General features: G+C 38.1%; 1 protein-coding gene across 8 annotated transcripts in view; it reads left to right on the top strand.

Annotated features, from left to right (window-relative positions):
- The window catches only part of LOC139263345 (centrosomal protein of 170 kDa protein B-like), a 113,179-nt gene extending 101,061 nt beyond the window's left edge, over positions 1-12,118 (top strand). For 7 of the 8 annotated variants that reach the window (XM_070879264.1, XM_070879260.1, XM_070879263.1 and 4 more), the window contains 4 exons: positions 4,662-4,750; positions 5,777-5,870; positions 8,375-8,426; positions 8,676-12,118. In XM_070879264.1, coding sequence (XP_070735365.1) covers positions 4,662-4,750; positions 5,777-5,870; positions 8,375-8,426; positions 8,676-8,965 — 525 coding nt within the window. In that variant the 3' untranslated portion in view covers positions 8,966-12,118. Of the gene's footprint in view, positions 1-2,989; positions 3,038-4,661; positions 4,751-5,776; positions 5,871-8,374; positions 8,427-8,675 lie in introns of those variants that run through there. The other variant, XM_070879265.1, reaches the window with a different exon arrangement.
- Positions 12,119-15,235: the final 3,117 nt, after the last annotated feature.

The following is a 15,235-nucleotide window of genomic DNA, read 5'->3' as shown; positions in this document are numbered from 1 at the left end:
ACCTATATCAGCAATCTATTTTATTGAAACAAATGGAATTAAATAATGACTATGCTAGATAAGTTTAGAATTAGTTCCTAGTTATATATGCTAGTGTGTACAGACCTGATTCAAATATACAGAGGACATTGATTTACTTTGTGTAAAATTGCATCCAAGAATCATAGAATAGTACAGCACAGAAGGAGGCCATTCAGCCCATCGAGTCTGCACTGGCTCTTTTGAAGAGCAATTCAGTTAGTCCCACTCCCCAGCTCTTTCCCCATATCCTTTCAGTTTTTTCTTTCAAATATTTATTCAATTCCCTTTGGAAAACTACTATTAAATCTGTTTGCACCACCCTCTCAGGCAGTGAATTCTAAATCCTAACTACTTGTTGCATAAAAAAGCTTTTCCTCTTATTGTGAAGGTTCTTTTGCCAATCACTTTAAATCTGTGCCCACTGGTTGTTGACCCTTCAGCCATTGGAAACAGTTTATCTTTATTTACTCTATCTAAACCCTTCATGATTTTAAAACCTCTATCAAATCTCCTCAGCCTTCTTGAAGAACAACTCCATTTTCTCCAGTCTATCCACAGAACTGTAATCCCGCAACCCTGGAATCAATTCTAGTTAATCTCTTCTGTATCCTCTTCTAAGCCTTCAGGTCCTTCAAGTGTGGCGCCCAGAATTGGACACAACACTAGAGCTGGTGCCAAACCAGTGTTTTATATAGGTTTAGCATAACTGCCTGGCTTTTGTACTCTATGCCTCTATTTATAAAGCCCAGGATCCCATATGCTTTATTAACATATTTATTAATCTGTCCTGCCACCTTCAAAGATTTGTGCACAGACACACACGGGTCGCTCTGTTCTTGCACCCTCTTTAAAAATTGTACCATTTAGCTTGTATTGTCTATCTTCATTCTTCCTACCAAAATGTATCTCCTCACACTTTTCTGTTTTCATCTGCCTTGTGTCTGCCTATTCCATCAGCCTGTCTATGTCTTCTTGAAATCTATTACTATCTTCCTCACTGTTTACTACACTTCCAAGTTTCATAACCTCTGCAAATTTTGAAATTGTGCCCTATATCCCCAAATCGAAGTCATTAATGTATATCAAAAACAGTAGTGGCCCTACTACTGAACCTTGGTGAAAACCATTGTATAACTCATTCCAATCCAAAAAAACAGCAATTCACCATAACTCTGTTTTCTATCCCTTTGCCAATTTTTCATCCATGCTGCTACTGCCCCTTTATCCCATGGGCTTTAATTTTGCTAACAAGGCTATTGTGTGATACTTTACGAAACATCTTTTGAAAGTCCCATACACCACAGCAACTGCACTGCCCTCATTCACCCTTTATTATCTCATACAAGTTATGGGATTCAGCGCATATTGAAAGGTCCATGAGCTATTTATAAAATCGATCTTACACTGTGATTCTAAAACGAACATGAATATCACAATCATAAAGCTGCTTATAAGTTGGGAGTAGCTTTATTAATACAATACTAATCCCAGACTACACAAGTGAACACGTAACATACAATTAAAATTTTTAAAAGTCTGGGTTTTTTGTGAAGTTTTGCGCTCAGCAGGTGGGGGATGCTAGTACAGAGAAATGGAATACCTTGCATTGCATTGTACCTTGGTTAGATGCACACTGAATACTTTGCTCTGGCTATTTGACTCAGCCCCAATCTCAGAACAGCATCTCTAACTCCAGTTTACTATTTCCCACACTGACCATCTGGTGGCCACCAAGTGGCAATTAATACCAAATTTGTGATAGTTTGCTGTTATGGATCTTGGTCACCATGAGCTGGATTGAGGTTATCCAGACTCTCATCACTTGAGACCTTTACAGCCAGCAGATAGAGTATACTTCAATTCCAAAAATCTGGGGTGGATTTTAACATAGGTCACAGAAATGAAAACTACTCAATGTCAGAAGTAACTTTATTATTGCAATAACGCCCTTCTACAAAAATGCACACTTAACATACCATTTTGAATTAGTGTTTTTCATACATCTTTTCTGTCCCCATTCTCCTATTTATTTTAACTACTTTATTTCTGTCTAATATCTTTATACTATCTATTCTAAACCTTGTCAAAACAAACCTTTAGAAAACTACTTGGCCCAGATTTTGCGGGCCATCTCGTGGCGTACTCCATTAATCAGACTTATAGTTGCAGGTTTTAAAAAATATTGCCCACAAATTTGCTCACCGTGTGAGCTGATAACGGTGTGGTGAGGGCAGTGGGGAATCTGGGACCTTGGCAAACAACAGGACCAACTAAGTATCTCCTTAACCAATGAGATTAAAGGATTGAGAAATAATCAGAGGAAGGACTGAGAAGGAGGATGAGTTAGTGGGTGAATTCAATGTCAAATCAGGTATAGAAAGAGAGGGAAAGAAAGATTAAGAGTGAGATAGGGGACTCAAACAATCCACAACTTAAAGGAATGAGACTCCACACTCAGTATTGTTTACTTTCTGGGCAAGAGATGTTGATTGTCAGTCATTAACAATTATCATGTTGTTAAAAGGGTACTTACGCTGTTAATTACTACACTTAACTTTCTGTGGCAAGTTTAATGGGCAATTAATGTGCAAATGCAACGACTTCATGAAAATCACATGGAGGCTAAGCCGAGATGCTGTTTTCACGAAGCTAACAGTGAAGTAGTGCAAATCGACCTGTGGCGATTCACAATTCATAGGGTTTCTCTTCCTTGCTACTTGCTAGCCAGATGCCATTATTGTTTCAGCAAAACCTGGGCCATAATTTTTTGTTTTGAGTCGTCTGGGAGCCCCATCATCCATTTTGGAGATAGGATCCAAATACAACAAGCTGACCGTTGGCTGGGAACTGACTTCAATTACTATTTTATTCCAGCTAATTAGGGCCTAGCAGTCTCGAATTTACATCATGACATGACTATAGTCATGATCAGGTCCTACCTGAATGTGATTTTTTTTTTGCATGGCAGAAAATTGTGTAATCAAGAGCACAGACAGTGTGATTACATTCTGATGAGGTAACTTTATTGGAAGTGCACCAAATGCTAATAGCGCAAGTATTAAATCACACTTCTAATCATTAGTTAATGTTGGAGGATTTCTACGCCAACATGAAAAACATTGATGTTTAATTTATTTGCTGAATGTCTGATTATTTAAGAAATGCTCTCTGGGTTGTCACAGTCTTAATTCTACATTTCTGTTTAGTATTAGAAATTTGCATATTTGTTTTAAGTCCCTCATTTCACTTAAGCAAGGGAAATTATGTAGAACTTCCACATGAATACCATACCTTTTCAATTGTTCAAATTTAATTGAATACATTTTAATTCTGTTCAACTTTGGTATTCCCAAATGTTAAAATATCCTTCAAGCGTAAAGCAAGTCTGAAATTATTAATTTGTTTTTCACCCTTCTTATCTGAGATTAAAATAATCTATATATCTTCAAACTATAAGTTAACACCATCTATGCACCATGGAACTGCAGCTAAATGTTGTATTCTCTGAGAAGTGTTGGGGACAAATAAATTGATAAAAATTAATCCTCTGTTCTAGAAAATGATCATGTGCTTAGTGCTAGTGCAGAATGTAGATTAGAAGGGCTTACAAGCAAAACCTCATTTTGTGACTAGAGCACAATTGTACTGCCACAAAATTACTGCATTTAAAAAAAAAAATAGAAGTTGACTATTTTCCAATGAAATTTTTTATTTTTACAGATTTTGAATTAATTCTTCAACCATAGAGATTTTTTGACATTTGATGTTTTAATTATTAAGGAGGTTATTTAAGTCTATTCTGATATATTACATACAGGTGAACACATTTAGGATTTTTGGTATGGTTGCATACTCACTGGGAACTGAATATTTTTAGGGTATCTAGATAATTTGATGAATCCCAGAGGTTTGGTTGAGTCAGGAGGACATGCAGTGTAGGGTTGCTGCTCATTTAGGGGTGGTGAGAAGGAGATCAATAATTTGTCATTCCGTTGTGCTCCAGTTGTGTGGATTGCACACTTCCTGGTATCCTTTGAGTTCCAGGTGGACTTCATTCTTGACCCACTATCATTGGCATATGTTTCACCCAGATGTTTGTATTGGAAAGAATGCATATTGCATCCTGCATTTAATTGCTCTTCAGTAATGAGGCCCAGCAGACATAGGCCTGAGTTCTGTAGAGATTGTGAGGCGCATCATGTGGTACGTAGCTTCTTGGACTGCTTTCTTGAATGTGGAAACGAGACCAAAATGTAGGCAATAATTTGTCCTATTGGCCATAGTTCCTCCAGCCCATACCCCCATAGAGAAGGCATGGAATCTAAATCTGTAGGGTGCAGTATGTTCAGTGTATTATCTTGAACTAGCCCTCATGCATTCAGTTGCAGATATTAACTTTACGTTTTGATTCTGTCATTATAATATCTTTGTTAGATATCTTGAAAGCTACACAGGGCATTTTATCTTGAAAGTTACACAGGGCATTTTAAGAATCTATTCTGAATATATAAAACCCCATGCAAACTAAAACTAACCTATAGTTCTTGATAACTGCAATATTTTCTCTTTCAATTATGTGATTGATACTGAATGTTTTAGTTTAAGGCAAGAACACATACTGAGCATGTGTCACATTTTAGGTCATACTAGATAACTTGATGTGGAACTCGGTATCCCAGCTGTCACAGTTTATACGAGAAAATATGGAGCAAACTGCAGCAAAAATAAAGTGAGTAAATTAGTGACAGTTTTAATGATTTATGATTATGAATATTAAAGTATTAATTTGTTTAATGAAGTTGTAGATAATTATACTCCAAACTTCTTCACAATGCGATGACAAAGCATGATACTGTTGCATAATCTTGTAGGCAGTATTGAGGTTAGATTGGATGAAGCAGTCATCACCCTGCTGTCTGTATGATTCTTTAGTGTAGATTTCTTTTTCTGTATTTCTCACTTGTAATAGAAAATGGCGACGAGAGAGAGTCGTTCTGACTTCTACAAGCCATTAACAATAGGCAGTCTTTGTTATTTTTCATAGTTATTCCCTTACAAAGTTACAATGTGACAGTTCCTGAAGTTTATTTCCTGAAGCTTACGTATTGTAAGAAGAATCTGTATGGTGTGCTGTATGGGTAGTTCAGTAATTGACACATTTACGAGCAGAAATTGTACTATGATCCCTCACTGATGCGGATTTAAAGGTGACTCTCTCAATTGGAGTTATTGCAATCTCTTATACTTATTTTACATGTTTTCCTGTTTTCTTTTCCAAATCTCAATCATTTCCATGAACTGTCAGTGTTGGGAGAAACAACTGAGTGAAGCAGAATATGATCCTTTCCTCACCAGTTTTTGGCCCTCCATAGACCAGACTGAAGCTGGTCCTTTTCTTCTCTTCCCCACCCCCTCCTCCCCTCTTGCCACTTGGGTGATTGATCTCAATAAGGATAGGAATTGGGGCGGGGGGGGTGCTGAAATTTGACTTCAGTGGTAGCATAAAATGGCCAATACGCCCACTCAATTTTCTTTTCCATTGAAATCAATGGAAGCTAGCCTCGTCTAAAACTCCAGTTTTATACTACTGTTGCGCCAACTTGTTGAGTTTCTTTGCACCTGCGCTTGTACAATATTTTACAATGGGACCATTTTTAGTACTGGTATGTGCAGATGTTGATTTTGTAAAGTTTTAATTCCTATATATTGATACTATTAATGCCTCTTGTAAAATGTATCTGTTGTTTGCTTTTAGAATTCTGTTCCAAAACAAGGACAGAAACTGGGAAGAAATTGAGGCCAAAATAAATTCTGAAAATGAAGTGCCAATTCTAAAAACATCAAATAAGGTAATCTTATAAAAATGTCACTTTCTGTTTTCACCTTTGCTCATGTCCGTTTTATACTTCTACACTGCTTTAGAAGAATAGCTGAAGCAAGATTTTGGTTCATGTCAGTGTCGCTAGCCTCTTCATATTCTGGGTTCCAGCCTCATTTTCTAATACTGCATTTGTTCTCTTTTATTCCTGTCTGTGCCTTCCTGCTCTTCTGAAAGTTTTGACTCCTTCCTACAAGGATCAGCTAACTAAGCATAGAATGGTGATCAAACCTGTGACATTTCTATTCTGTAGGATTCAGTTGAGTGCTGCTTTAATCAACAAATTATCATTGAAGGATGGTCGGGGCGAAGGAGTGACGAGAGATTGCAGAGGGATGTGATCGGGGCCCAGGAGAGGCGCGAGTTCGGAGCCCAGAAGAGACGAGAGCCCAAGGGCAGCACGGGCCAGCCCACATTGCGATATGTGTGCGCACTAGGTCCGTACAACAGAGTTGGTCTCCAGTCGCCTTGGTTAATCCTTGCCCACTGGACCAAGACCTAGCTCTGTCAAGCCTGTGTGGTGGCTGGTGTGCAATGGCCACCACACGTTAAAAAAAATCCATGCACAGGCATCTTTCACCCTTCAAGATTTAGTTCAGGACTTGGAATTTTAGGTCCTTCATTGAAACGCCTGTGAACTTTTTGACATGGAAGCAAGTCATCCTCGATTTGAGGGACTGCCTATGATACGTTAATTAAAATCAGTATTAAAAAAAATCAGTGATTAATGGGCAATTGCTCCCTAATAAACATTGGCCCTGAAATTCCGGTCGGAGGCTTCCCACGGGCAATTGCCTTCGACCTGAAGCATTTCTACGAAAGTACATGGTGATCCTGGAGGAGCCTACGATTCCGGTGGGGAGACCTGTTCCCGCGCTGCGAAGCACGCTCCCGTCTTCCAGGTTCCAACGCAGAAGATGTAGTCACGTGTGATTGCTCAGCCAATCAGGTACTGTAGTCCGCAGCTTTCTCATTACTAGCAATGAGAACTCTCTATCTACGAGTTCTCATTGCTATTAATGAGAAAAAAAACAAAGACACTAAACACATAATAAAAAAACACACCTCACATAACTTTAATTTCAATTAATTTTAATTAATAAATACCTGAAATTTTTTTTCCGAGTTTTTAAAATGATTTTAAAATGATGGTTAAAAATAAATGTGTTTTTTAAATTTAATTTAATTACATTTTTGTATGTTTTTAAACTCAACGCCAATAAAAATAGGCTATGCGCCTGCTTTTATCAGGCGCAAGAATTTTGAGGACTTTTGCTGGGCAAGATATGGGTAAATCTGCCCATGCAAATGTCCTCACTCCCGAGATGCAGAGGCTCTGCAAAGCTCCAGCTTGACAGCTCGGAAATGCTGGTTTTCAGCGCATGCACATTGTGTGCTGAAAACCAGCTTTTCCGATGCCTTCCCAGGTCCGTAGAAACTTCGTATGGACCCTGGGAGGCTGGAATTTCAGGGCCATTGTTGCCTGTTTTCAAAAAAAAAACTGAGACAGAAGTGGCCATTTAAAATTTTTTATACAGTAGAATATAAATATATGTATAAAGGAATGGCAAAAATAGCTAAATATGGTAGGAAACTTTACAGGAAAAGAGGTGAGTAAGCTATGCAAGTTAATTTAAACACAATTATTTATTTGCTGAGATTATGAAAAGACTAGTTTATAATGAACTATGTTTGTAAGATTAAATGTTTCCTCTGTTAATAATTGGTTTGAGTAGACTCCGCATCCCATTAGGATAATATCACATTATTTATTTTACTCTTGTAAAGTCATAATGGTCAGGACATTATTTTCTACATATTACTGAAATGAGTATAGTTAGGAAAAATATTTGAACTGTTTTATCATTGTCCATTATACAGACATGGTTGTTATATAGAATTATGTAAAATCTACAACACAAACAGTCCATTTAGCACAACTAGTATATGCAGTGTTTATGCTCCATATAGGATACTAATCCCTCTACTCTCTCCTCCCTAGTTTCCTTGAGTGTCCATGGGTACAATCCATCTGGACCCAGGGTTTTGTCCTCAAGTTTGTTTAGTATATCCTTTCTTTCTATCTGAACTTGTAATATTCCTCTTGACTTCTACTACTGTTATCATTTCCTCTTGGTTGATTAGAGCTATTTTAATGTAATTTTTAAAAAAATCAGAAGCACACTTTGTTTAGGATTATTTTTAATTGTTCAATGCATTAAACTTCCGTATTTATCCATAAATCACCACTGTGTCTCGAATAAGTATTGTAAGAGCTTGCATATGTCAGAAACAAAACTGACCCAGCCTTGTAACCTATACAATTGGAATGTAGATTACAATAAGTAATCCCCCCCCCCCCCCCCCCCCAAAATATATCTTTGATATCCTAATCTCAATTTAAAAATATCATTTCGATTTCCCTTTTTGTATCAAAAAATGTTCTGATTGTTAACTTGACTTTTTCTATTCTAGGAAATATCTTCTATTTTTAAAGACTTGAGAAGAGTTCAGAAACAATTAGACGGTTGGTAAAATTAATTGACGCTCTTGATGTAATTGATGGTTTGCTATGTTAACTGATTTTTAATTCCATCAATTGTCATTCATGGAGAGAGGTTATTTAATTAGTTCAAAAGCTGTCTTACACATAGTCAACCTGATGCACAGATCATCGTTATGTTATGTATAACGCACACGTAATTGACTTTCTCCAGAAACAAATGTTCTATCTTGCAAATGGTGTGGATACACTAATATATCTGTTATTTCACAGTAATCAATACAATCATAGATCCCGATGGATCTCTGGATGCCTTGACTGCTAGTCAAATCTCGCCAAGTTCTGCTTCAGCCATGCGCATGAAAGAAAGGACTGCTAATATCGTGGTCTCCTCAAAGGATTTGCCAAAATCATCATCACAGTTACTGAAGGAGTATGCACACCAAGTCTCTAAACCATCCCCGATGTCTTCAGACGCGGACAGTATTGACTCTGACTCTGAGTGCAATACTCAATATACCATGGTTGAGCCAAATATGGAAGATACAGTCACTATGCTTTGAAAGAAATATGTTTTGTTTTGGCCATTATTTGACCAGTGTGCATTGTCATAGTTGCTACGTGAGGGTGGTTGTGAAAAAGCTGTATAGAATAATGTTGTAAGTGACTGATATATTGCACAAAATAGCTTATTGAAAAAATGGAAGTTAGCAAAAAAGATTATTTTACTTGGGCTGCATAACACTTTAGCAACATACATTCACCATAGAGGCAAGGTAGAATATGATTGAAACTGAGAACATTTCAGTTTTAGGCCAAGCTCTGCCATTTGAATACTATATATCATGCACTGAAGAACGTACTAGTTGCACAGGTTGTATTTTTGCATGCCAGGTTTCAGCACAAACTTAATGATTGAACAATAGCTGCATATTTAGCAAGTTGTTGCATTTAGTTTCTTGCTTTTTTTATATTGTAATGTTATGACATGGACAGTCAATATTTAACTCAGTGGTGGTTTAAATATTGGTCAAAATATTCTGAGAGGAAGAAATTAGTCACTTTCCCCATATCAAATCTTTACCTGCTTTCTTGTACACTTATGTAATAGGTGACTAGCTGTTTTGGGGTCAAGTTGTGGTATTTCTTTTGTCACATCAGTACTATGCATGCTTAAGGCTTTTGTAACCCTTTATGATGGTGAGCAGACTTTAATTTTGAGAAATGAAATCCATCCACATTACTTCAATGATACAACAATTCTAAAACTTCCAAGCAGTTTTCTAATTTAAAATATAATTAATTCAAACAAACATGACTTATCCAGCAAGTCAATTCTATAAGAGAGCAAAGCAGGCACATTCCAACTAGAAATAGTGATGCACAAATATATATCATATCATATACTTTGAAATGCCACAGTTTAACTAACAAAACACTGCACGAGGAATTATTTTTCATTGTGTATGCTTAAAATGTGCTTTCTTTTAAGTTTTTCTCCTACTAGCATGCTTAGGTTTGTCCCCTCACACTCTGCCTTTCTTCAGTTGGGAGGGCCCACACTTTGGTCCATTAAGTTTTCCATAGTCATTGCTTCTGCTATATTTGCTTAACTGGTAGCTTGCTATATTGCACAACATGGCTTCTCTACTCATTTCTTGTGCCTAAGATCACAGAACTCTCTCATTTGGGAAGAGTTTGCCTGAGTGACACTTTGGACAACCTCACATGAAAATGTAGTGTTGTAATACTAGAGCTATCACACTGTTCCAAAGTATCATATCTGGGGAAATAATAAAAATTAATATTGGTCTTGTAAAAGTTTCTTTTTTTTAATTATGCTATGGAAATACTTCCTCTACTTTTATGGGCATAAGCACACAAGTTCTTACTAATGCTTAACATTTGTGTTAGTGAACTTCAGGAATTTAATATGCTATCTGTAAAGCTGCTGAACTGCACAAAGCACATTAAAATGCCTTCTGTATTCATTGTCAACACAAAAATTAAAATTGCATTGGATTTTTGTGCAGGAGAAACATGCAAACATCATACTTGGTTACAAATGTCTCAGGATGCACGTCATGATTAGCGGTATTAATATATTGTGTAAACATCAGCAGCAAAGTTCTGTGATAGTTGGGATGATAATTTGTACATGCACTAATACTTGTTACTGTGGTAATTATTTAAAATGCTTGGTTCTTCTGAAATTTGTCATCATTACAGCAGATCAGCCCACCTGAATACTGAAGCCAAAGATCAAATGACATGCTCTTAGCTTTGCACCTATATTTTTTAAAGCAGTCTGCCTCACGAATCAGTTGATTTAACCGAACTTCCAAAGGTTCTTGCAGTAATTGTGCATCTTCACATACCAGTTTCTAGGACATAGTAACTGAATAGATGAGAGTATGAGACTACCTATAGTACACAACATAGAAAATATGAACATATATATGGTATCTGTGTACTCTATGGATTATGCATGTCTCTGTCAATTCCTATATAGGCTGTATCAAGGTAAGTTTGTCTACTTACCATGGCATAGGAGCTGGTACTTGAGAGTAGGAGCAAGTTATTTTGGTGGCATGGAAGGCAACAATTATCAGTGTCTAACCTTTTACATGTGTACAGCAACTATATGTATGTGAATTTCCCCACTCCACCAACCACCTCTCCCCAGTGTGTAGCCTGTGTTCTGCGCTTACCAATGTTACCTTTTATGTAGTGTGTACTGTGGGAATCTGTGAGGCATGAGTATACTAATACAAGAAGCCATTATGTGGTGGGTGTTGCATTTAAGTGCTGGATGGTGTTGCCTTTTATCTTTTCCATCTTGTACTTGCAGTCAGGGTATAATTTTAAATAGTGACACAATAGTGGAGGTTTATTGTTCAAGCCTTGGTTCCTTTTTGATTTTATGTGCAGCAAACGTTTAGATGCTTTCCTGTCAGATTAAAAAAAAATAGTAGCCTTTTAGGCTTGGTCCTGATTTGACAGAATGCTCAAAGTAAGCAGTGACTTTTATGAAAAAAAAATTGTCAGCTGCTTCACATGAGAAGTTAATATTGATATTAGTATCACGAGTCTATTGCAGCAGCAACTGAGCATATTTTAATGTATGTTGCTAAAGAAACAGGGTCTCTTGTATGTTCATCATTTAAATTTGATGGGGACTTTGCCATTTTAATAGTTGACTGATTACAATTTTGCCAAGCAATCTGGAAGAACTGGAGTGAGAAGTAGATACCTGAAATGATCAGTTGGTTTAAAAGTCATACTATAGAATGCTTACACTAGATTTTCACAAATGCAGAAAAATGTAATTCCTTGACTATTACTGTATTCTGTGCATAAGTAGTGTCCTGTGCTGAATTGTCTAAGCACTTGTTGCTAGCCTGCAGATGCTGTTTCTTTTCTTCAGTGGCTCATTTATTGTTTTGCTTGTAACAAACTGTGTTTACGTGAGAAATATGAACCATGCAGCTTTTTATTTCCAGCTGGACCGTGCCATTTTTGTACTATTGTATTTCTGTGCGCACTCCAGCTTTCAATTTGGTGTATATTTCACTTTTTGCAAATATATAAAGCTGACCATAATCAGTTTTCTTCCATTTTTGGCCAGTTTCAAAGGTGTAATTTATTTTGCCTTATAATGAATGATATGTGTAAATTTTGTTAGGATGAAAGTATTTGATAAATTGTTTTGCACATCATAGTATAATTTTGAATTCCTATTTAATTTTTCCATGGAAGTTGATAATAAACCATTCTTCATAGCAGTGAAATGTTTGTGTCATGATGATCCATGTTAATGAGCACTATAATGCTATACACTGACAACGCTACAAAAGGAAACATTTAGCAGTTATAATAAAAAGAGAGATCCATCTCTCCCATGTTAATTTTATTATTACCACGTTAACCTGCCACTACCTGAGAACTGGGACCGGTTTGCATTTATTTTCAAGATCTTAAGCTGTAATACACGCACATCGTTTCAGGAGGTGGTCACCCTGCAGCATAAGAGTGCAGGCAGAGAGGGAATGGGAGACCATCAGACAGACAAGGAAGACCAGATAGGTAGTGCAGGAGTCTCCTGGGTGCATCTCACTCTACCCAGTATTCATTGCTGAATACTGGTGAGGTCAATGGTTCTTGGGCGTACAGCCAGAGCCAAGTCCACAATACCATTGGCAGCTCAGCTGTACGGGGGGGTTGGGTGGGGGCGGAGGAAGATTGGGAAAACAATAGTGATCAGAGATTCGATACTTAGGGGAACAGATGCGTTTCCGCGGCCGCAGACGTGATTCCAGGATGGAACCAGGGCCAATGACGTCACCGAGTGGCTGCAGAACATTGGGGGGAGGAGGGGTAGTGTGTGGAAGGTGAATAACCAGAGGTCATGGTCCATATCAGTATCAACGACATAGATAGAAAGAGGGATGAGGTCCTGCAAGCAGACTTTGGGGAGCTAGGAAAGAGATTAAAAAGCAGGACCTTGAAGGTAGTGGTCTCCAGATTGCTTCCGGTGCCACGAGCTAGTGAGTATAAAATAGGAGGATGGAGCAAATGAATGTGGTGGCTGGAGAGATGTTGCAGGAGGGAGGGCTTTAGATTCCTGGGACATTGGGACTGGTTCTGGGGGAGGTTGGGACCTGTTCAGGCTGGACGGGTTGCACCTCAACAGAGCTGGGACCAATGTCCTCAATGGGGGAGGATGGGGGTTTGCTCGTGCTGTTGGGGAGGGTTTAAACTAATTTGGCAGGGGATGGGTACCAGGATGTAGCATTAGAAAAGAGGAAGGTGTGCAAAAGATTGGGAGAGATAACACTAGAGTAAGAAATAGTATGGTATTAGGTGGGGTAAGACCCAAGTAAGAAATAGTCTGACCCCACCTAATACCATACTAAGAGAATACAAGAAGGTCTAAAATAGGTTTACAGTGCATATGTGTAAATGCACAAAGCATGGTAAATAAGGTTGGTCAACGTCAGGTGCAAATAGACAGATGGAAATATGATGCGGTGATAACCTGGCTCAAAAAAAGACAGGATTGGGTACTAAATTTTCCTGAATATAAGGTGTTCAGGAAAGATAGGGAAGGAAAGAAAGGAGGTGGGATGGCATTATTGATTGAGAATAATAGTGCTGGAGAGAGGATGTCCTGGAAGGGTTAAGGACAGAATGTATTTGTTTAGAGTTAAGAATAGAGGTGCCATTACATTACTAGGTGTATTCTATAGGCCACCAACTAGTGGGAAGGATATAAAGGAGCAAATTTTCAGGGAAATTACAGAGGTGCAAGAACTATAGATTAGTGATAATGGGGGACTTCAACCATCTTAATATAAACTGGGATTGTAACAGTGTAAATGGCAGAGAGGGGGAAGAATTTATGAAGTTGTTCAGGAGAACTTTCTTGATCAGTAGGTTTCTGGCCCAACGAGTAAGGAGATAATTTCTGATTCTGGGAATGAGGTGGATCAAATGGAGCAGGTGTCAGTAGGGGAACATTTAGGGAACAGTGATTGTATCATAAGGTTTAGAATAGCTATGTAAAAGGACAGGGAGCAACCTGGAGTAAAAACACTTAATTGGCTGAAGGCCAATTTCAGTGGGTTGAGAATAGATTGGGCCTGGGTAAATTGGAATCAAAGATTGGCAGGCAAAACTTTAATCAAACAATGGGCTGCCTTTTTAAAGAGGAGATGCTTTGGGTACATTCCCACGAGGGGGAAAGGTAGGGCAAACAAAGTCAGAGCTTCCTGGATGACAAAAGAGTTATCGAGTACGATGAAGCAAAAAAAGGGGGTGTATGACTGATGTTAGGTTGAGAATACAAATGATAACCAGGTTGAATATAGAAAGTTCAGAGGGTAAGTGAAAAAGGAAATGAGGGACAAAGAGAGAGTATGAGAATCGATTGGCAGCTGACATAAAAAGAAATCCAAAAGTCTTCCATCGGCATATAAATAATAAATGGGTAGTAAGAGGAGGCGTAGGGCCAATGGGGGACCAAAATGGAGACTTACACATGGAGATGGAGGGCATAGCTGAGGTACTAAATGAGTACTTTGGCAGCAGTTATAGTGAAAGATGAGGTAGTTGAGATACTGGATAAAAATTAATACAGAGGAGATACTAGAAAGGCTGGCTGTACTTAAAGTAGATAAGTCACCAGGACTGGATGGGATGCATCCTACGATGCCAAGGGAGGTAAGGTGGAAATTGCGGAGGTACTGGCCATAATCTTCCAATCCTCCTTCGATACGGGGGTTAGTGCCAGAGGACTGTAGAATTGTAAATGTTACACCCTTGTTCAAAAAAGGGTGAAAGGATAAACCCAGCAACTACAGACTGGTCAGTTTAACCTCGGTAGTGGGGAAGCTTTTACAAACAATAATCTGGGACTAAATTAACAGTCACTTGGACAAGTGTGGATTAATTAAGGAAATCTAGCACGGATTTGTTAAAAACAAATCGTGTTTTACTAACTTGATTGAGTTTTTTGATGAGGAAACAGGGTTGACGAGGGCAATGTGGTTGACGTGGTGTACATGGACTTCCAAAAGGCGCATGATGAAGTGCCACATAATAGGCTTGCCAGTAAAGTTGAAGCCCATGGAATAAAAGAGATAGTGGAAGCATGGACACGAAATTGGCTAAGTGACAGGAAACAAAGTAGTGGTGAGTGGTTGTTTTTCTGACTGGAGGAAGGTATTCAATGGTGTTCCCCAGGGGCTGGTTCTAGGACCACTGCTTTTTTTGATATATATTAATGACTTGGTCATGGGTGTACAGGGCACAATTTCAAAATTTGAAGATGA

This window comes from Pristiophorus japonicus, chromosome 4 (genome assembly GCF_044704955.1).
Source record: "Pristiophorus japonicus isolate sPriJap1 chromosome 4, sPriJap1.hap1, whole genome shotgun sequence".
Classification (NCBI taxonomy): Eukaryota; Metazoa; Chordata; class Chondrichthyes; family Pristiophoridae; genus Pristiophorus; species Pristiophorus japonicus.
This window is presented reverse-complemented; position numbering and strand designations above follow the sequence as displayed.